The sequence below is a fragment of the Lissotriton vulgaris genome, chromosome 2_1 (genome assembly GCF_964263255.1).
Source record: "Lissotriton vulgaris chromosome 2_1, aLisVul1.2, whole genome shotgun sequence".
NCBI classification, from domain to species: Eukaryota; Metazoa; Chordata; class Amphibia; order Caudata; family Salamandridae; genus Lissotriton; species Lissotriton vulgaris.
Window position 1 is genome coordinate 1,568,439,791 of NC_141687.1, and position 18,874 is coordinate 1,568,458,664.

At 47.4% G+C, this 18,874-nt stretch overlaps 1 protein-coding gene and 1 non-coding gene across 2 annotated transcripts in view; one reads left to right on the forward strand and one right to left on the reverse strand.

Moving 5' to 3' along the window:
- Positions 1-18,874, forward strand: part of THSD7B (thrombospondin type 1 domain containing 7B) — a 1,756,834-nt gene that overhangs the window by 1,195,516 nt on the left and 542,444 nt on the right. The window contains exon 14 of the mRNA XM_086957451.1: positions 4,835-5,013. Within this exon, the coding sequence (XP_086813577.1) occupies positions 4,835-5,013 (179 nt within the window). The remainder of the gene's footprint in view (positions 1-4,834; positions 5,014-18,874) is intronic.
- Positions 1,899-2,005, reverse strand: LOC147732917 (U6 spliceosomal RNA). Its single transcript, XR_015308915.1, has one exon. It is a non-coding gene; the product is annotated as a U6 spliceosomal RNA (small nuclear RNA).

Genomic DNA, 18,874 nt, shown 5'->3' on the forward strand with positions numbered 1-18,874 from the left:
CAGTAAAAAACCCTCATGCACTCGAGATGGAATCGTAAGTAGCGGTATATCTTGGTTCTCCGCTATATTACTCGAGTGTCTGCATAATCACAGGGTTGTTTGGTATACAGCCTCCGCCCGGAGGTAGTCATCCAAGGTTGTGTGCAGTAGTGTCCAGTGATAAGTGAAAGTGGTGAACTATTAAAATAACTCGAAAAGCCAGAGAGTGAGTTTTATTATTCCGGATTCGAGCCAATTATATTGAAAATATCCTCGGTATGCGTTTCTGAGAATTATTAGGGTTCTCTTCGCTACCTATTTTCGTGATTTAAAAGGTCGACATGTTTCAGCCCTTATTTGTCTTATCTTTAGATCCTCCAAGGCGCAAACGGAGGATCTAAAGATAAGACCTCCCCACAGACTCCCAGGGCACCTGCGGAAGCACGTATTAAGGCGTGCGGAGGCACAAAATTGACCTCAAAAGGAAGGGATTAAACACATCACCTTCTCACTTCCTCACCTGGTCCTGAAGAAAGCCCGACGATCATTTTGACAAAGAAGCAGACAGGGCCAGACGGACCCAGGAGACTCCCGAACCAGGCACAAAGAGAGGCCCGACCCACAAATCACCGGAGGAGAGGCGATGAGAACATGAGCACCCAGGGCCAGAAAAGACACAGCCAAAAATGACCCAGGCAAGGACTGTACCAATGCGCCAAGGAAACAAAAAGGGGCGAACCCCGCACAAACCCCGGAGCACAAGGCAGGGGACAAACTCACCACAGGGACCAAGAAGCCCCAGCAAGGCAGGAGAAAACCCCAGAGAAGCCAAGGAATGGCAAAATAGAAGCCAGACAGGAAAAACGACCACAGGGAAACCACCGACCCAGCAAAGACCGGGAACCCAAGCATGGCCAGAGGAAGGCACCACCAACACATGGGCAGGAGGAACCCAGCACACCGAGGAGACAGAGCGGGAAGAGTCGGGAGAAAAAGAACCAAGGAAAAGGCCAGAGGCACCAAGACCAACAGGAAGGGGAGGATCATCCCAAGGACAGACAGGGGTGAGAAAACACCGCCAGACCACAAGACCCAAACCACGACCAAAGGAAGGCCCCACCATGGCAGACAACCCCAACCGGAAAACCCACGAACAGGACCCGGAGAGAAAGCATCAGCAAAACCGCCAAAGCGACCCCGCAACAAAGAGGCAGGCGCCAAAACCCCGGACCGACCAGGCAGGCACCACACAAAGGAAGCAGAGCCACCAAAGGGCCAAAGCTCCAAGGGCACCGAAAGTCCGGAAGGGAAGGATCGCAACAAACACCCGACCCCCAGGGGGCAAGGAGAAGCAAGGAGACAGCAGGAAGCCGACAGGAAAAAAAGGCGCAAGAGCCGCTCACCGAGACAGGGGGGGAGCGGCAAAGCAGCGGACCCCGACAAGACACGGGGAGCCCTCCAGGAGCAGACACAGTCAGCAAGAAAACACTGACGCAGCCCAGAGACGGACGGACAGACCCCAACAGCAGGAAGCCCACAACAGACAAGCCGTAGCCCACAGCACCCGGAAAACCCAAGAGGACGGACAACAAGGAACCAACTGGGACCGACCCCACACAAAAACAGCGGGGACAGGAGTCCACAGGACAAAAGGACCACAGGCCCAAAGCCCGGAAGGCAACACAGCAAGCACGAAGCAGAGGCCCCACAACCCAATGCCACAGGCGCCGAAAAACAAGCAATCCATAAATGCACCACACAAGGACACACTCAGAACAACGGCAGGGACCGAACCCCGGCCTGAGAAAAGCGGGCACAACTCAAGGTAAAAGACACACCACCGCGCCAAAGCACCATGGACCCAAGCCAAACCAAGGAACCCTGCGAAAAAGGCAGAGAGAGCAACCCAATGGGAGACGCCAAACATGGAACGCCACACGAAATATCGTGTCAACCCAGCGCAGGGACCATGCAAATCCTCACAGCATATATCCAGTACCGGGAAATGTGTCGCAGAAGCGAGCACTGAGGAAACATGGAACGCACAACGAATACGCGTGTCAACCACTGGCAAACTGGCAACCCCAGAGCGCCCAGGGGGCAGCCGAAGACGCCCCAAGAGCACCCGCCGAGTATGCGAACCACACACGAGGAAGAGAGCGAAAGGGGAGCCCGGCAAAGGAGCAGGTGAAAAACACCGTCCGAAAACCAAACGCCGGGGGACAAGGGCACAGCAGAAGCGGGACCCGAACCCAGGCCAGTGCAAAGCGCTGAAAAACAGACGAACAGCGCAACCAAATCCAAAGGGACACACAACAACGACCCCAGAAGGAAGAAAGGCAGAGAGAACCCGCCAGGAGCAGAGCCCGTGAACACGAGGCCAAAACACAGGCCCCCACAGTGGAAGCAGTAAACCACTGAGCCATCAGCACACAGCCCCAACGGAATGCGAGAAGTCCCCCCCAAAGGAGCCCTAGCAGGCAGAAAAAGAAGAGAGAACAAACACCGGAAAAGCCCAATGCCGCGCCACGAACAGTGAGACAGCAGGAGCGGAAAAAAAACTAACATGAGGAAGAGCAGCCACCACAACCGCCAGGACACAACGCCAAACCAGGGAACCAAGCAACCAAAGGAGGAAGCAGAGGACCCACCAAGACAGAGCACCCACAAAGGGGAGCACAAGCAGGAGGCGAATACCCAGCACACGTGAAACCAGAGTAAAAAAACACACAAGGCCACACACAACGTGACACGAAGTAGGCCACAGGAAGAAGCGAGGCGGCCACCCAACCAAGACCCCAGGAGAAGTGCCACAAGCAGCAAAAGGAGCCCCAAAAAAACGACAGCAGAGCGCAAACCCAGTGGGTCTTTACAGAGAACGAAGTGGGGAGCCCAAAAATCCCCAGTCTGCAAGGACAGCCGCGGAACAGTGAAGGCCACCTCAGAGGCAGAGCCAGAAAAAGTGGCACCCCGCACCCTAGAAACCCGGACTGCCCAGCGCGGGAATTTCAAGGGAAGAAGAGCCGCACCGGAAAGGCAAACGGCAAGTACAGGGAACAGCCCCGCAGCCGCCCGCCAGCCTCAACGGACCGAGAGCGCAGGGAACACCGCCGAAAAAAAGAACACAACCCGAAGGAAGCGCACACAGAAAAGGTGAGTGCACCAGGGGCCCGCAAATGTAATGGGGGCGCAGCCGCGGCACGCAGGGCAAACCGCGGGCATTCCATTAAAGCCCCAGACCCAACAAAAACATGTTTGACGGTCCGTATGGATCCGAAGCCATAAGCTCCTGAGAGTGAGATTCAGCCTTTTAACAGACTCGTGGGGTGCCTGTAGGAAAGCGGACTCGACAAAATCAATGCTCCTCAATCAAGAAGCCAGAGCGCGGCAGGCCACACGCACAGGGGTCAGACAGTTAGCAAGCCAATATGCGTCTACCCGTGGCGAGGACAAGAGAAGCATCACAGCTCACACGCCCTGCTTACAAGAAGGAGTACCGGGGGGGCCAAAAAAGCAAGGACTGAAACACACGCCGGGACCACGCGCAGCAGAGGGGCAGACAGCGCTCGGAAAAACAAAGAGAATGCAACAGACATACCCCAACCCAAACCAAGCCACCTGAACAGGGACACGAACCCTGGGCCCCCAGAACAAGAACCCGATGCTCAACTGAGCTAACCAGGTACATGAGCCACAGCACCGCGGAGTTAAGACAAAGCCATAACAGAGACAGTGCGAGGCGCGGGCAAATGGGAGCAGAACAACAGAGTCCCAGACCACACCGCCCGCCCCCCCTATTGACCCTTGGCCCGCTAAGGCAGAGCCTAATCAGCCCCAAAAGAGACCGAGGGAAGGAAGGGGAGAGGTCCAAAAGCCCCAGAGTCCGCTAGCGCAGGACCACCACCAAGGACCCATGTTCCTGCAACAGCAGGAACTACTTACCTGAAGACGCATCTGGAGAGTAATGACGCGCAGAACAAAAAAAACAGGCTGATGGTTGTGCCGGCCCGCCTCTTATAGAGGTCAGGTGGTAAAGGGTCGGCCATCTTGGGAAGGGATGGGAGGCATGGGAGGCTAACTTTTGCTTTGGAGGGTTCTGATGTGGAGCTGAAGCTCACTATGTAAGTCATGTGGCGAGGAAGACTAACGAGGAGGTAATGAGAATTATAGCAGCAGGTATCTGAGGCCTGGTATGCAAATCTAAAGCTTCCAGCAAGTTATGGAGGTTATTAGCCAACCAGTGAGTGCGGATGAACCATCTCTAATTATTGGGGAAGTGATTCTTCAACACTATAATTGGATACTATGATTATCAGGATAACATAATCTAAATGTAAGTAGAATAATGTGTGGATCTTAATTCTTTATAATAAGCCTTGCCTTTGCAAGGGGTAAGTCTCGAATTAAATATCTGTGTCAGGGGTTTAGTATTGTGAGCAAATGTAAACTATAATTTCTAAGGAGAAATGTAAAATATCAAGTGTTAACCCAGTTCTGAGCATCAACTGGTAGATACCATGATTTTAGGTGGAGGTATATGCAGAGTGCATTAACCACCTCTTTTTCAGCTAGTCAATCAAGATATGTTCAAGCAGAATTTGTATTTAAGACCCCAAATTCCACATGTTTAGCCTGTCATTTGAGCCTGTGACCTGCTGAATTATGTCAGGGAAAAAGAGAAGGGGTGCACAACCGAGCAAATTGTTTGATATTTCTCATTGAACTATGTCACAGCATAACGATACGTGCTAACATTGGTGAAGAAACATTCGTGATATTGCATCAGTGCTAATAGATATTTGATATTCATAGTAGTTCCATTAGCTCATGCTCACTCTTTGTGTTTCTGATTCAGGGTACATTGAAGAACCTTGTGCTGTTCCCTGCCCCTTCGATTGCAAACTAAGCGACTGGTCAACATGGTCACCTTGTAGTGCCTCTTGTGGAACTGGTGTGAAAATGAGATCTAAGTGGCTGAAAGAAAAACCTTACAACGGAGGCCGCCCATGCCCAAAATTAGATCTCAAGAATCAGGTGAGGTGTACCAAGTTGCATGTTTTGAAAGTCTAAAAGGTTTGTCTGTCAATGTAGAGCACACTTGAAAAGATGTGCTGCCCCCTTCATGCTTGATCAGGCTCTCGGGGAGACTCCACGCACAATGAAGCGATGCGACGGGTGTCGGATAGCCGAACACGTTAAACAAAAATATGCAAAGAACACACCTCCTTGTCAGCTCTGTGTTACCTTTATTTTGTTATTGGCAGGAACAACCCATTACTGACTGCTATATTCCACCTAATTGCTATTCTTTTCACGGTCATGAACAAAGATACGTTGTTGTCCTTTGGAAGTAAACTGAAAGCTAAAGAATCTTTGGGGATATTGGCTGGAATGTATAATTAAACGTTCAGATTAGATTGTTTTTATATACAAAGGAACAGGCTGTGATATTTAATCTATTTTATCAACAGTTCCCACAGCACGAGTTATTTTTCTTCTGTGGGAAGAAACAGATTTCTTTAAGAGCCGGCTTCTATTTAAAAAAAGAAAACAAAGGTGCCTATCAAAATGGAAAATGCATAATGCATAATGTTGTTCATAACAAGTGTGTACAACTTCAGATATAGGGCTATAAACACCTCAGCTCTGCAGACTTTAAAACTCGGAAAGCCTTATTATTTTTAACTCGAGCCTGAAGGGTAGCTAATCGACACACAACACCTCTGTCACAATCAGAAAAAAAATAGATAAATATATGCTCAAACCTTCTTTTATTTAAACAAGACATGTTGGCCCTCATTTATGAGGCTTTGCGTCACTTTTACGCCGCCGGTGCATCACTTTTTGCGACGCACCAGTGGCGTAAAAAATGCGCCTTGTTGTGCCACATTTACAAAGTGATGCATCTAGGTAGATGCGTCACTTTGTAAACCCCTGCGCCACATTATACCTGCGCCAGGTATAATGTATACAAGGCGGGCATATTAACGCAAGAAAGGGTCGTAGAAGTGACGCAGTGAAATCTATGAGATTTCAGTGCGCCACTTCTAGGACGCAAATGCGTCAATATCTTACTCCTGCCTCACATCAGGCATAAGACTGACGCAGGCCCTTTCACATGGAGTACTTTTGTGACACACTCCAGCAATGCGTCACTTTTGCGCCATACAGATACGTAAGAAATACTGACGTATCTGTAACTCCTTGCGACATGATGCATCATACAGTCAATATGACGCATCAATCATGTAGCAAGGAGGGCGCACTGAGAAGTGACGCATCGCTGCTTTCACGCAGCGATGCGTCACTTCTCATAAATGAGGCCCGTTGACTCCAGAAGCGTAATGCAGGTAAGAGGGATCCTGCCTTTTCCGAAGAAAGCTGAATACATCTGGGAAAGGATTCAATATTTTCGTCATAGCAAGATGTCGTGCAATGACGAACATGTATGGGAATCTCTGACCCGTTTTCGATTTAAGGTGTTCTATGTTTATGTTCAATAAGATATGTTAGCAATTTATTTTAATAATTAAATGGAGATTGGTTTGGCAAGTTGTGAAGAACTCCTGGGATTACAATATACTATTGTATATGCTCTAACATTGGCGTTTGAAAGTAATTGCATGTACACTTCAGCCACTGTTGTTGCACACCAGGGTACCACTGTGCAGCTGTGTGAGCACGCGAGGATGCATTGTGAGGCACTTGATGGATTGATAAAGAACTCCTGGATCCTGCAAGTGTCATTTTACACTAACACTATTGATCATCATAGCACAAAGAGAGAGGCAAGAAGGAAAGTAGAATAATTTGGAAGTTTAATAATAGACATGTTTGCACATTTAAAAATATGTATTTATTGTTATAGAGCCTCAGATATCTAACAAAGGTATATTTTTGATGGTACAAAGGCATTACGGAGACAAACATTCAGCTATAATAGAATAGTACTACAGCGTACCACGTTTAGTCAGTGCGTAGAAAGAGGGTCGGTCTCCCTCTGCTCTTACCGGCAACCTTGGGGTGGCATTGGCCAGCACCCCCAGCAATCATATGTGGTTTGTCAGTACCCCCGCTCTTCAATGCGGCTGCTGCAGGGTGGCTTACGCCGGGACCGCCATGGGTGCCCAATGGTTAGCTAAGCCACTGCGTTTTTAGGTCTCGCCTGAGCCAGCGCATGTGCACCTCTGGCGAGACTTCTAGTAAGGGGGCTTCAAAAAGCTCACCACATGCTTTTGCTTGTGACCTAAAGGCCGCGGTTACTTGCACAGTTATGCACACAGGCTCCATCTGGCTTTCCTCTCTCGTCATGGCTCATTAAGCACATCACTCGCGGGCACCCTTACAGCGCATGCACATCGCACACCACTCGCCAATCTTGCCTCCTTGTTATAAACTTTCAGCGCGAGGCATGCATGCTCGTTTTTTTTTCTTTTACTGTGAGAAGCACTCGTGTGTCGTGTGCTTCAAAATATCTGCATTCATTATTCACTCGTTCTCAGCTCTGTCTTGTTTGTGCTGTGCTTGTTCAATAGTCTCCGGCTCCATCTCCCTGCAGATCTCGCACTTCCCTTCTTTTCTCCACCTCTCTTTGCTTCTCTGCCCTCACACACATCCTGCCCCGCCTGCTGCCCTGTTTATTCTGCTCACAACTGTGATGGCACTGACACTCCTCAGACGGTGTGCGCCAAGGACCCCAATTAGACATTGTTATTTCTCCTTTATTGACTCGTTCTCTGTTCTGTCTTGTTTGTGCTGTGCTTGTTCAATAGTCTCTACCTCCGTCTCCCTGCGGATCTCGTTCTTCCCTTCTTATCTCCACCCCTCAGAATCCGTCTCTCTCTGCTTCTCTGCCCTCATACACCTCCTGCCCTGCCTGCTGCCCTGTTTCTCCTGCTCACAACCGTGATGGCGCTGACACTCCTCTGATGGTGTGAGCCGAGGACCGCAATTAGACATTGTTATTTCAGCTCGAGGCAGAGTCCCTGTCTTCTCTCTACTGCCACATGCTCCTCTTCCCCAACGCCGGCAGAGCCTGGCCCCAGGCTTCATTTCCAGAGGTGTGTCCGGGTGCAAAGGACACTTCAGGCATCACTCAGATCTTCCCTCTCACCAGGCCTCTAAACTCACTCCCACATCTTACAACTCACCATGCCTCTCACTCCCAAATCTTACCATCCACCTTGCCCATCAGCACCAAGGCATTACACGGCTCTCTAGTCTGACGTAAGGCGGCCCCAGTCCTATAGCTTCCAGCCTCAACACACCCGTCAGCCTGTGGACCAATGGTTTGCAGTTTCGAACATCGACCCACCAGCAGGAACTAGACACCTTTCGACCCCACTGACACCCTTTATCCCTACTTCATGAAGGCACTCACTCTCGTATTCTTCACCGTAATGAACCCTCACTGGTTTCCTACACTCTCTCACCCCTCACTAACATCATAGCCATGTTCACTGACATCACATCCGCCCCAAAATATTTGTCACCCTCACTGACGCCATTGTCGCGATGACTGCCATTATAACCCTCTTGTTTGTATTGTAATGACAGCATAAAACCATTCATGACGTCACATTTACCCATACTAGCATCATAAAATCACACACGCTGACAGCATAACAGCCCCAATGACATCATAGCACCCCTCAGGGACATTATAAAGACCATTACTGAGACAATAATACCCGCAGTGCCATCATAGCCACCTTGCTAGAATCACGGTACTTTACCAACATCGTTGTGACCAGCAGCCCTCATTGACACAATGGCCACCCTTGGTGGCATCATAATTACCCTGAAAAACATCACACTCACTGACTTCTTTGGCATCGATGGTGGTTTAGCCATCACCCCTGCTGTGATCATAACCACACTCAATGGAATCATAACACCCCCCCCACACACAATCAATCAATCAATCAATCAATCATAACACTTGTATAGCGCGCTACTCACCCGGAAGGGTCTCAAGGCGCTTGGGGGAAGGGGGGCGCTACTGCTCGAACAGCCAGGTCTTGAGTTGTCTCCTGAAGGCGAGGTGGTTCTGGGTCAGCCGAAGGTGGATCGGGAGGGAGTTCCATGTCTTGGCCGCCAGGTGGGAGAAGGATCTGCCTCCGGTGGTGGCTGTTCGGATGCGTGGTACAGTGGCGAGGGCGAGGCTGGCGGACCCTAGCTGGCGGGTGGCCGGGTGGAAGGTCAGGCGGACGTTGAGGCACTTGGGGCCCAGGTTGTGGAGAGGCTTGTGTGCGTGGGTGAGGAGCCTGAACGTGATCCTCTTGTTGACGGGGAGCCAGTGCAGGCTCCTCAGGTGGCCGGAGATGTGGCTGCGTCGAGGGATGTCCAGGATGAGTCGGGCGGAGGCGTTCTGGATGTGTTGTAGTCTTTTCTGTAGCTTGGCTGTGGTTCCGGCGTAGAGGGTGTTTCCGTAGTCCAGCCGACTGGTGACGAGGGCCTGGGTGACCGTCTTCCTGGTTTCGATCAGGATCCATCTGAAGATCTTGCGGAGCATGCGGAGAGTATGAAAGCATGAAGAGGAGACGGCGTTGACTTGTCTGGTCATCGAGAGGGAGGAGTCCAGGATGAAGCCCATGTTGCGTGCGTGGTCTGTAGGCTTGGGGGCGGTGCCCAGGGCTGGGGGCCACCAGGAGTCGTCCCAGGCGGAGGGTGATGGTCCAAGGATGAGGACTTCCGTCTTGTCTGAGTTCAGTTTCAAGCGGCTGTTCTTCATCCACTCGGCGATGCCTTTCATCCCTTTGTGGAGGCTGGTTCTGGCGGTGTCGGGGTCTCTGGTGAGGGAGAGGATCAGCTGGGTGTCGTCGGCGTAGGAGATGATGTTGAGGTTGTGTTGGCGTGCGATGGCTGCGAGAGGTCTCATGTAGACGTTGAAGAGGGTGGGGCTGAGTGATGATCCTTGCGGGACGCTGCAGATGACTTTGGTGGCCTCGGAGCGAAACGGGGGGAGGCGGACTCTCTGTGTTCTTCCAGCGAGGAACAAGATGATCCACTTCATCATTCTCTCGGATGGCGGTGTTGCTGAGGCGTTGGACTAGGGTGCGGTGGCAGACAGTGTCGAACGCGGCGGAGAGGTCCAGGAGGATGAGTGCCGCTGATTCCCGTTGTCGAGAAGGGCTCGGATGTCGTCGGTGGCTGCGATGAGGGCGGTCTTGGTGCTGTGGTTGGCTCTGAAGCCGGACTGCGAGGGGTCGAGGGACCCATTCGTCTTGAGGAAGGTGGCAAGCTGTCTGTTGGCGATCTTCTCGATGACTTTGGCAGGAAAAAGGAGGAGCGAGATGGGGCGGAAGTTTTTGAGGTCGGTGGAGTCTGCTGTTGGTTTCTTCAGTAGGGCGCTGAGCTCGGCATGCTTCCAGCTCTCCGGGAAGTTGGCGGTGTCGAAGGAGGTGTTGATGACGTCTCGGAGTTGGGGTGCGATGGTGGAGTCGGCCTTGTTGAAGACGTGGTGGGGGCAGGGGTCAGTCAGAGATCCAGAGTGGATGGTGTTCATCGTGCCGGCTGTGTCTTTGGTGGTCACTGCAGTCCAGGTGTGGAGGGTGGCGGTGGGGTGCGTTGGTTCGATGGTTAGGTGCGAGGATGGTGCGCCGCAGCTGTTGTGGATGTCGGCAATCTTGCGATGGAAGAACGAGGCGAGGGAGTCGCAGAGATCTTGTGAAGGGGTGATGTCGTTGTTGCCGGTGCTGGGGTTGGAGAACTCCTTGATGATGATGAAGAGTTCCTTGCTGTCGTGGGCGTTGTTGTCCAGTCGATCCTTCAGTGATTTCTTCTTGGTGGTGCGGATGAGCTGGTGGTGCTTGCGGGTCGCGTGTTTGAGGGTGGTCATGTTGACAGTTGTCTGGTCGAGGAGCCAGGCTTTCTTGAGGGTGCGGCAGGTCTTCTTGGAGTCCTTGAGTTCGTCGGTGAACCAGGGGGCCTTCTTGCTTCTGGGTTTGCTGGGAGGGTTCTTCAGTGGTGCGAGGTCGTCGGCATAGACGGTCAGCCACAGCGTGAAGTTGCGGGCTGCTTCGTTGGGATCCGGTGTGCTGGCAGGTGGGTTCTGGCTGAGGGAGGTGGTGAGGTGGTCGGCGGTGATCTTGCTCCAGCTTCTGTGAGGAACCTGTTGCGGGTGGTGGTCGGTAGTGGTTTTTCTGAAGCTGAAGTGGACGCAGCTGTGGTCGGTCCAGTGAAGTCCGGTGGAGTGGCTGAAGGCGATGTGCTTGCTGGATGAGAAGACGGGGTCAAGCGTGTGGCCGGCGTAGTGGGTGGGGGTGTTGACCAGTTGCTGGCGTCCGAGGTTGGTGAGGTTGTCCAGCAGGGTGAGGGTGTTGTGGTCCTTGTTGTTCTCCAGGTGGAAGTTGAGGTCCCCAAGGAGGATGTAGTCGGCGGAGGGGAGGGCGTGTGGGCTGATGAAGTCCGTGATGTCTTCGCTGAATTGTGTGCGTGGTCCCGGGGGTCTGTAGATGAGGGTGCCTCTGAGGGTCGTCTTTGGGTCGGTGTGAATCTGGAAGTGGAGGTGTTCGGCGGCGGTGTAGGTGTCGTCGGCGTCAGTCGTGATGCGGATGGTGTTCTTGTGGACGATGGCGATGCCTCCCCCTGTCTGGTTGACGCGGTCCCTCCTGATGATCTTGTATCCATCCGGGATGGCGATGGCGATGTCGGGGGCTGAGGAGGCGTTCATCGATGTTTGAGTGAGGAACGCGACGTCTGGTGATGTTGTGTCGAGCAGGTTCCAGAGTTCGACGGCGTGTCTGTGGACGGAGCGGGTGTTGAGCAGGATGCACTTGAGGTCGCTGCTGGGGTTTGGCTTGGCGGGCGCGGTGCATGTTCGGAGGCAGGTGAACTTGCAGGTTGTGCAGGTGAAGGGTCCGTGGAAGCGTTTCGGGGCGGCCCGGCAGCAGGCGGGGTTCCGGCCGGCATTGAGTGCGTTGAGGGCGGCGGCGTCGGTGGGGACCAGGGGTCCTGGCGCTGGGCGCGGTCCAGGCGCGGACGGGCGTAGACGGGCTTACCTTTGGCGCGCCTTCGGCGCACAATCGGCGCGTCCGCGCGGTCGCCATTTATGGCGAAGTGGGAGGGAGGGAGGAGCAGCTGGGAGCGGGGAGGGCACAGAAGGAAAAGGGGGCGTGGCTGCTAGCACGGCGGCGGGAAGCGGGGAGCGGGGCGGGCAGGCACACATCATAGGCACCTTCCCTTGCAGCATCAACGAAACCCTCAATTATATCATCGACCCCCCCTTGCTGACATCATACTAACACCATGGCATCACAATAACCCTTGCAGTCGTCTTAACACTCAATAACGTCACAGTTACTCACACTAGCATCATATTAATCATCAATGACGCTGGGACCACCCTTGCTGACAGTCCTGGTTCTAGACGGTGGGCCAAGTTCTGCATCTTAAAGAATTGAATAGCTGCATCCCTCCCCTCCCCCAGAGCCGGGAGCACATCAGAGAAAGTGGAGTATGTAGCTCTTTGTGTGGTGATTATTGTGTTATAAATATCAAACGCGGACAGATGCCTATTCCCAAAATATCAGATTGATTAAATACTTTGTTGTTTTTTGGGCAGTACCCACTCACCTTCAAGTCCCACCCATGCTTGTTTACGGCCCTCCCAAAGGAAAAGATTCTAGAGCCAGGCCTGCTTGCTGGCATCACAGTCACTTGCACACGCATCTCATCCACATCCACGCAGCCCCATCTTTTCAAACGTCCATTCTAGCGCCCTGGAGTCGGAGAGCACTGTGCGAGGCCATGTTACTATTTAAAGCCAGACCAAGACTCCGAAGATAAATAGTAGGTAAGAGATAAAGTGACGCCTGCGCCTCTTTTTGGTACACACTGCTCAGCTAGTATGTCCAAATCAGGGACTCCAGCAGTTCCATGTTACAAGAAGACTCTCTGCTACTCTTGCTGTCTGATCTAAGGAGGGTCTTCATTGATTATTACAAATCAAGAAAGGATTACTCAAGAAAACACACACTTTTTACGATGCAAATATACTTTACCCAACTGAAAGTGCATCTGCCTGGAATGAAAGCATGTTTATTCCATGAAAAAAGAATATGACAACAAGCATTTTTGTTTTTACGTTATTTTCAGCCATGCTCTGCTACATTACAATAAAGCTAAACAAGCATTGGCAAAGCAAATAAGTCTCGCCTTTGGGACTTTATAAGTGTTTTGTGATCCAGAACAATATCCTTAGTTCAACAACATTAACTTTTGCATGGCTAAACACTTATAAGGTACCAATGGTGCGACCTATTGTCTATGCCAATGCTTGTTTGTATGTATTTGTGAGACATTCCTCCTTTCTATGTTAACCGCATTGTTCTTTCAGTTCATACACCGTAGATGTGGACTGAGTCCCACTAGCCAGAAACAGACGTACAGTGAAGGATGATAACCCCCGCATAATGAGTGAACTGTAATGGCATAGAACAGCTAGATCATCAAAATATGTGTTCTGTCATAAATCATCAGGCATAGATTAGTTTATCCATACATTCAAACGTCTGTATTAGCGTGCTAGAGTGCCATATTAAACATGACAGCCTTATATCTGCGGCTACATTTTTATTGAGAAATTGTACAGCTACATTTAAATTGAGACATTGTGCCTTGGTTAATTTACCAGTTTTATTGATAGTGGCCAACTTGCTTTTTGGATCATTTGCATTGTTTTGCCTAAAATGTACAAATCCAATGACATCATTTTAAGTTCTACTTTAAATTATAGATTTGATAAACACTTTCCTCAGTCAGGGTGCATTAATTAGGCTATGTATGTCTTTTGGGCTTGAGGAAAATATGAAAAGTGTATGCTACTGGAACTGTTATGCACCAATACCTCTGCCAAAGTTCATAAGGGTTTCTCAACAATAGAGGAATTGGATGGAAGGGTATTAGCTACCCTACTTTGGTTTCCTAGTCAGCTCTATCTCCTCCCAACCTACATGGTTCCTTGGGTGTGTGGGAGTACGTGATTGTAATGTCACTTTTATTCGTAAATAGAGATGGCGTGTACGCTGTTTCCAGAGTTTGGGATTAAGGGAGAGGTTTATAACCCTGGCAACGCTTTGCAACGTCTTGCTATTTCTGTAAGCTCGCTTTCATGTTTATGATGCTGGAGAGCAAGTTTCACAGATGTTTACACTGTGGAAAAGGTGGGTGCAGGGGCTTTGGGAATAATGCTGACTTGGTTTAGGACAAGGGTGTCATATGTAGGCCTTGGAGGATGTGATCCTTGACATTTTTAGGATAACCTCTGACTTTGATATTAGATTGATTCTGCACAAGTGTTTTATACCATTTACATTGTTTTAGATTCATTGGCGATGAATGTGTAACCTCATCCAATTATCTTCTTATTTTTAAGTCAAAACAAGTTGGCTTGGGCAGAGCTTTAACAAGAATCTGAAAGCTGAAGTGAGTGGCCTAAAATATGTCCCAGCAGGGCCCCGTAAGCGACAGTTGCACTTGTCCCTACATGACCTTCTAACAAGTTCAAGAAGGTAATTCCAAAAGAAGTGGTGCTTGACCCAGTAAAAAACCGCTGTTTCAAAACTCTTCAGTTTGTGAACGAAGGGTGAGAGGTTCAACAGTTAAAGCACTCATGTGATATGATGGATTACGTGGTAGACCTCAGAACTAGTCTGCCCAGCACATTAAGCTGCCACCGCTCGTGCAGGTGAGATCATTGGGGCAGTGGGTCCTGGTGGGGGAATTTCGACAGACAACGATGGAAAATTAATCATTTATTAAATTTTCCCTCATTGTCGTCTGTTGAAATCCCTCCCCTACTAGGCCCCACCGCGCTTACCTGCACGAGCCATGGCTGACATTAAAGAAGTCCTCCAAGAATAAAGAAGCCAGTAAAAAACAAAATAAACCATGAACAAATCAGGTTCCATGTTAAAATAATGATATTAAAAATATCGATGAAAAAAATATCGATGTGAAAATATCGATAACAAAAATATCGACTTCCTAGACTTAAACAGGTAAGTACAATAATATCAACACAAAAATATTGATGTAAAAAATATAAAAGTAAAAAATATCGACTTAAAAAATGACATACCATAAAAAATATATATATATTAATATTATTACCAATATAAATTAAATGTAATATATATTTGAACTAATTATAACTAATAAACTTAATTTAATAAATATAAATACAAAAAAGTGTATATATTCATATATTTACTTAAATACATTTTATTACTATTATCTTTATTTAATTTATAAACTTTTTAAATTATATAAAATATACACATATATAAATGTGTGCAATTAAATAAAATGTTCTATATTTTAATAACACATTAAACTATTAAAAAAACACATTTAATAACAATATAAAAACAATAGTAGTTGAAACATTGGGTAGCGAGGGGGTAAAATGACTATTCCCGTGAGTGCATCAGTAGGGAAAGGACTGGATAGCGGAGGGGTAAAAATTACTATTCTCACTCCAGTGAGTGCAACAGTAGGGAAAGGACTGGATAGTGGAGGGGTAAAAATTACTATTCCCACTCCAGTGAGTGCAATAGTATGGAAAGTGTTGGACATCGTAGGGGTAAAAATTACTATTCCCACTCCAGTGAGTGCAACAGTAGGGAAAGCGCTGGATAGCGGAGGGGTAAAAATTACTATTCCCACTCCAGTGTGCGCAAGAGTAAGGAAAGCGTTGGATAGCGTAAGGGTAAAAATTACTATTCCCACTCCAGTGAGTGGAACAGTAGGGGAAGCGTTGGATAGTATAGGGGTAAACATTTATATTCCCACTACAAGTGAGTGCAACAGTAGGGATAGGACTGGATAGCGGAGGGGTAAAAATTCCTATTCCCACTCCAGTGTGTGCAACAGTAAGGAAAGCGTTGGATAGCGTAGGGGAAAAAATTACCATTCCCACTCTAGTGAGTGCAACAGTAAAGAAAGCGCTGGATAGCAGAGGGGTAGAAAGTACTATTCCCACTCGAGTGAATGCACAGTAGGGAAAACGCTGGATAGCGCAGGGGTAAAAATTGCTATTCCCACTCCAGTGAGTGCCACAGTAGGGAAAGTGTTGGATAGCGTAGGGGTAAAAATTACTATTCCCACTCCAATTAATGCAACAGTATAGAAAGTGCTGGATCCCACAACAATAAAAATCAAAAACATCAACATTTTTATTAAATGTAATTTTCAATATTAACATAATTAATATATACAATTAAATATAATATTATTAACAAAGATAATACACAATTATTAATGACATTAATTAACACCACAATATTCACAACACACATTAATTACACAATTACTAATTATTAATTCATTAATAGATATTAATTTATAAATATTGAATAATTGTGCAATGGGACTATATGTGGCAACTTCTGGCTAAAATTGGCTTTGGTAAAAAATGTATTGTAGCTTTGCAGGCGTTATATAGAGCTCCCATTGCTAAAATCTCTGTAATGGGTTTGTTATCAGATGCTGTGATTATAACTAGAATTCCAAGACTGTCCATATCGGCTTACCCTGGCGTCGCCCGGTTACGATTGAGTAACACCGCAACCCACATTCTAATTGGGTTTGCTGGTCCGGGCAAAATCGCTCTTCCAGACGACTAGATACTATTCTTATGTCACCTCGGCATTCTGAGGTTTAGCGATAAAAGGCAATTTATGTTTTGTCCTGATGATGGTCCCCATTACTGCTTAGGGGGACCGAAACGCCGTCGACTTGCTTAAGCACCTTATACACATTTTTGATTGCTAAATTGATGTAATGGTGCTGTTTGTCATTTTCTGTGTAACTAATATTTGAACAGAACAACGCTTGTTTGCCTTAAAAACCTGTCTAACTTTCCACCAACTGTAAACACCTCGCTAGTGTTGGGCACAGGCTTGTGTACCACACAGGGCTCTTGTGGAAGGTATCTTTATGTTATTCAGAAACATTGTTTATTGAGTAAAACTTAAATGACCTCTGTCCGGCTGGACATGTCATTCTAAATATAGATTTGATTCCGTCTATATTTATTAGTTCTACATTCGAATATGTACGGGACCACTGTTGTTTGAATGAATATGTTCCCCGAGGTCCCCTGCTGACTGAATTGGGGCCCCTTGTTGTTTTCAATATATGTGATTATAACTAGGGGCACCCGGCAGGGCTGCCATTGTTTTCCTCTTTTATTTGCCCTTTATATTAATCCTTTTATAGAACAATTATCTTATAATATTTTGATTCCTCCGTTTCAGGTTTTTGATTATGAATTTTCTGTTTTTGCTTATGCGGACGACATAGCCGTGACCATGGTGAATCCTGTTCTTGCGATCAAGGAGCTTGAACGGCTAGCCAAAGAGTTTGGCTTGATCGCTGGGTATGAACTTCATGAGTCGAAAACACACATTTTATGCTCTTATAGTATATTATGGATGAATGAGCGGATAGTTAAAGAGGCGACCTATTTGGGTATACAAGTTCGAACCTCTATGACTGAATTGATGGATGTGAATTGGAATCTAATCATCCATAAAGTAAAAGCTTCTTTGGATAGGTGGGGCCGGTTGTATTTTACAATAATTGGGCGCTGTAATATTGTTAAAATGAATGTCCTGCCCAAGGTCCTTTATCTATTCCGCTTAATACCCTTGGAAGTTTCAAAAGTTAGATTACAACATCTGCAATCAATTTGTGGGAAATTTATATGGAGCCCAGGTAGGCCCAGGCGTGCAATGAGATTTATGACTTTACCTCTTGAGAGGGGGGGGCTTCGCGGTACCTGATTTTGCATTATATTTTGTTACATGTTTTTTGTTGAAAATGCGGGTGTTAATTACTGGGGAAGGAGCTGTTAATAGTGCTACGGCACCTACAATCTTTGAAATCCTTATTGGCCCAATTTCCAGACAGTCTTTAGTTATAGAAGTGGATGGCAGCTACTACAAACGAACATTATTTAAAGTTTTGAACAGCGCTTTTAAAGTGTGGAAACATATCCTTAAGTTGAATTCATTGGGGAAAATATCATACTACACGCCTCTGAATGCACTAAAACGGATTAATGTTAATATGGGATCTGACTCCTTTGCAGAGATGGTCAGACGACAGCCTAAAATTAGAGTTTTATATCAGTTATTACTTTCTGATAGACCAGATGATCTCGATAAATATAGGAATTAATGGTCTAGAGAGTTGAGAGATCCAGATATTGTGATTTAAGAACTTATTGTAATGTTTAGAGAGTCATTAATGTCAGCAAATTTGAAAATTAAATTTTGTAAGACTTCATTTGATTTATATTATATCCCGCATGGATGGCTAAATGGGGGGATGGGTACGACGGGAAATGCTTCTGTTGTGGGGATGAAAATGCGGATAGTATTCATATCTTTTTTAGATGCGACAAACTGCATATATTTATTACAGATATAGAATTTTTTGGTCTCTGGTTATAAGTTTTCCTTTGACCATTACCCCCGCCATAATGTTATTGGGGAAGCTGCGTATAAGTAGACCTTTGAATGTTTTATATCAACATCGAAATTTGTATTTTTTTTTCTATGACTGTTGCTCCTCTTTGTATCACAGCAGAATGGCTGCAGAAAGATCCGCCATTATTCAAACTCTGGCGAGTAAAAATGTATAACTTATATAAATTGGAATGGGTTTTATTTTCTATTAAAGGTCCTAGGAAGTGCCAGATTGGTATACATATTTTGGGTGCTTTTCGGGAATATTATGAGGGATGAATTATCTATTATTTATTGCTGATCTTTTGACCATTGGTTTAAGCTGCCTCCCTTTGTTTGTGTTGTATGTATTTATATTTATTGGATACTGTATAAGGATTTATGTAATCTTGCTGCTGTGAAATTAAAAATTAAAAATA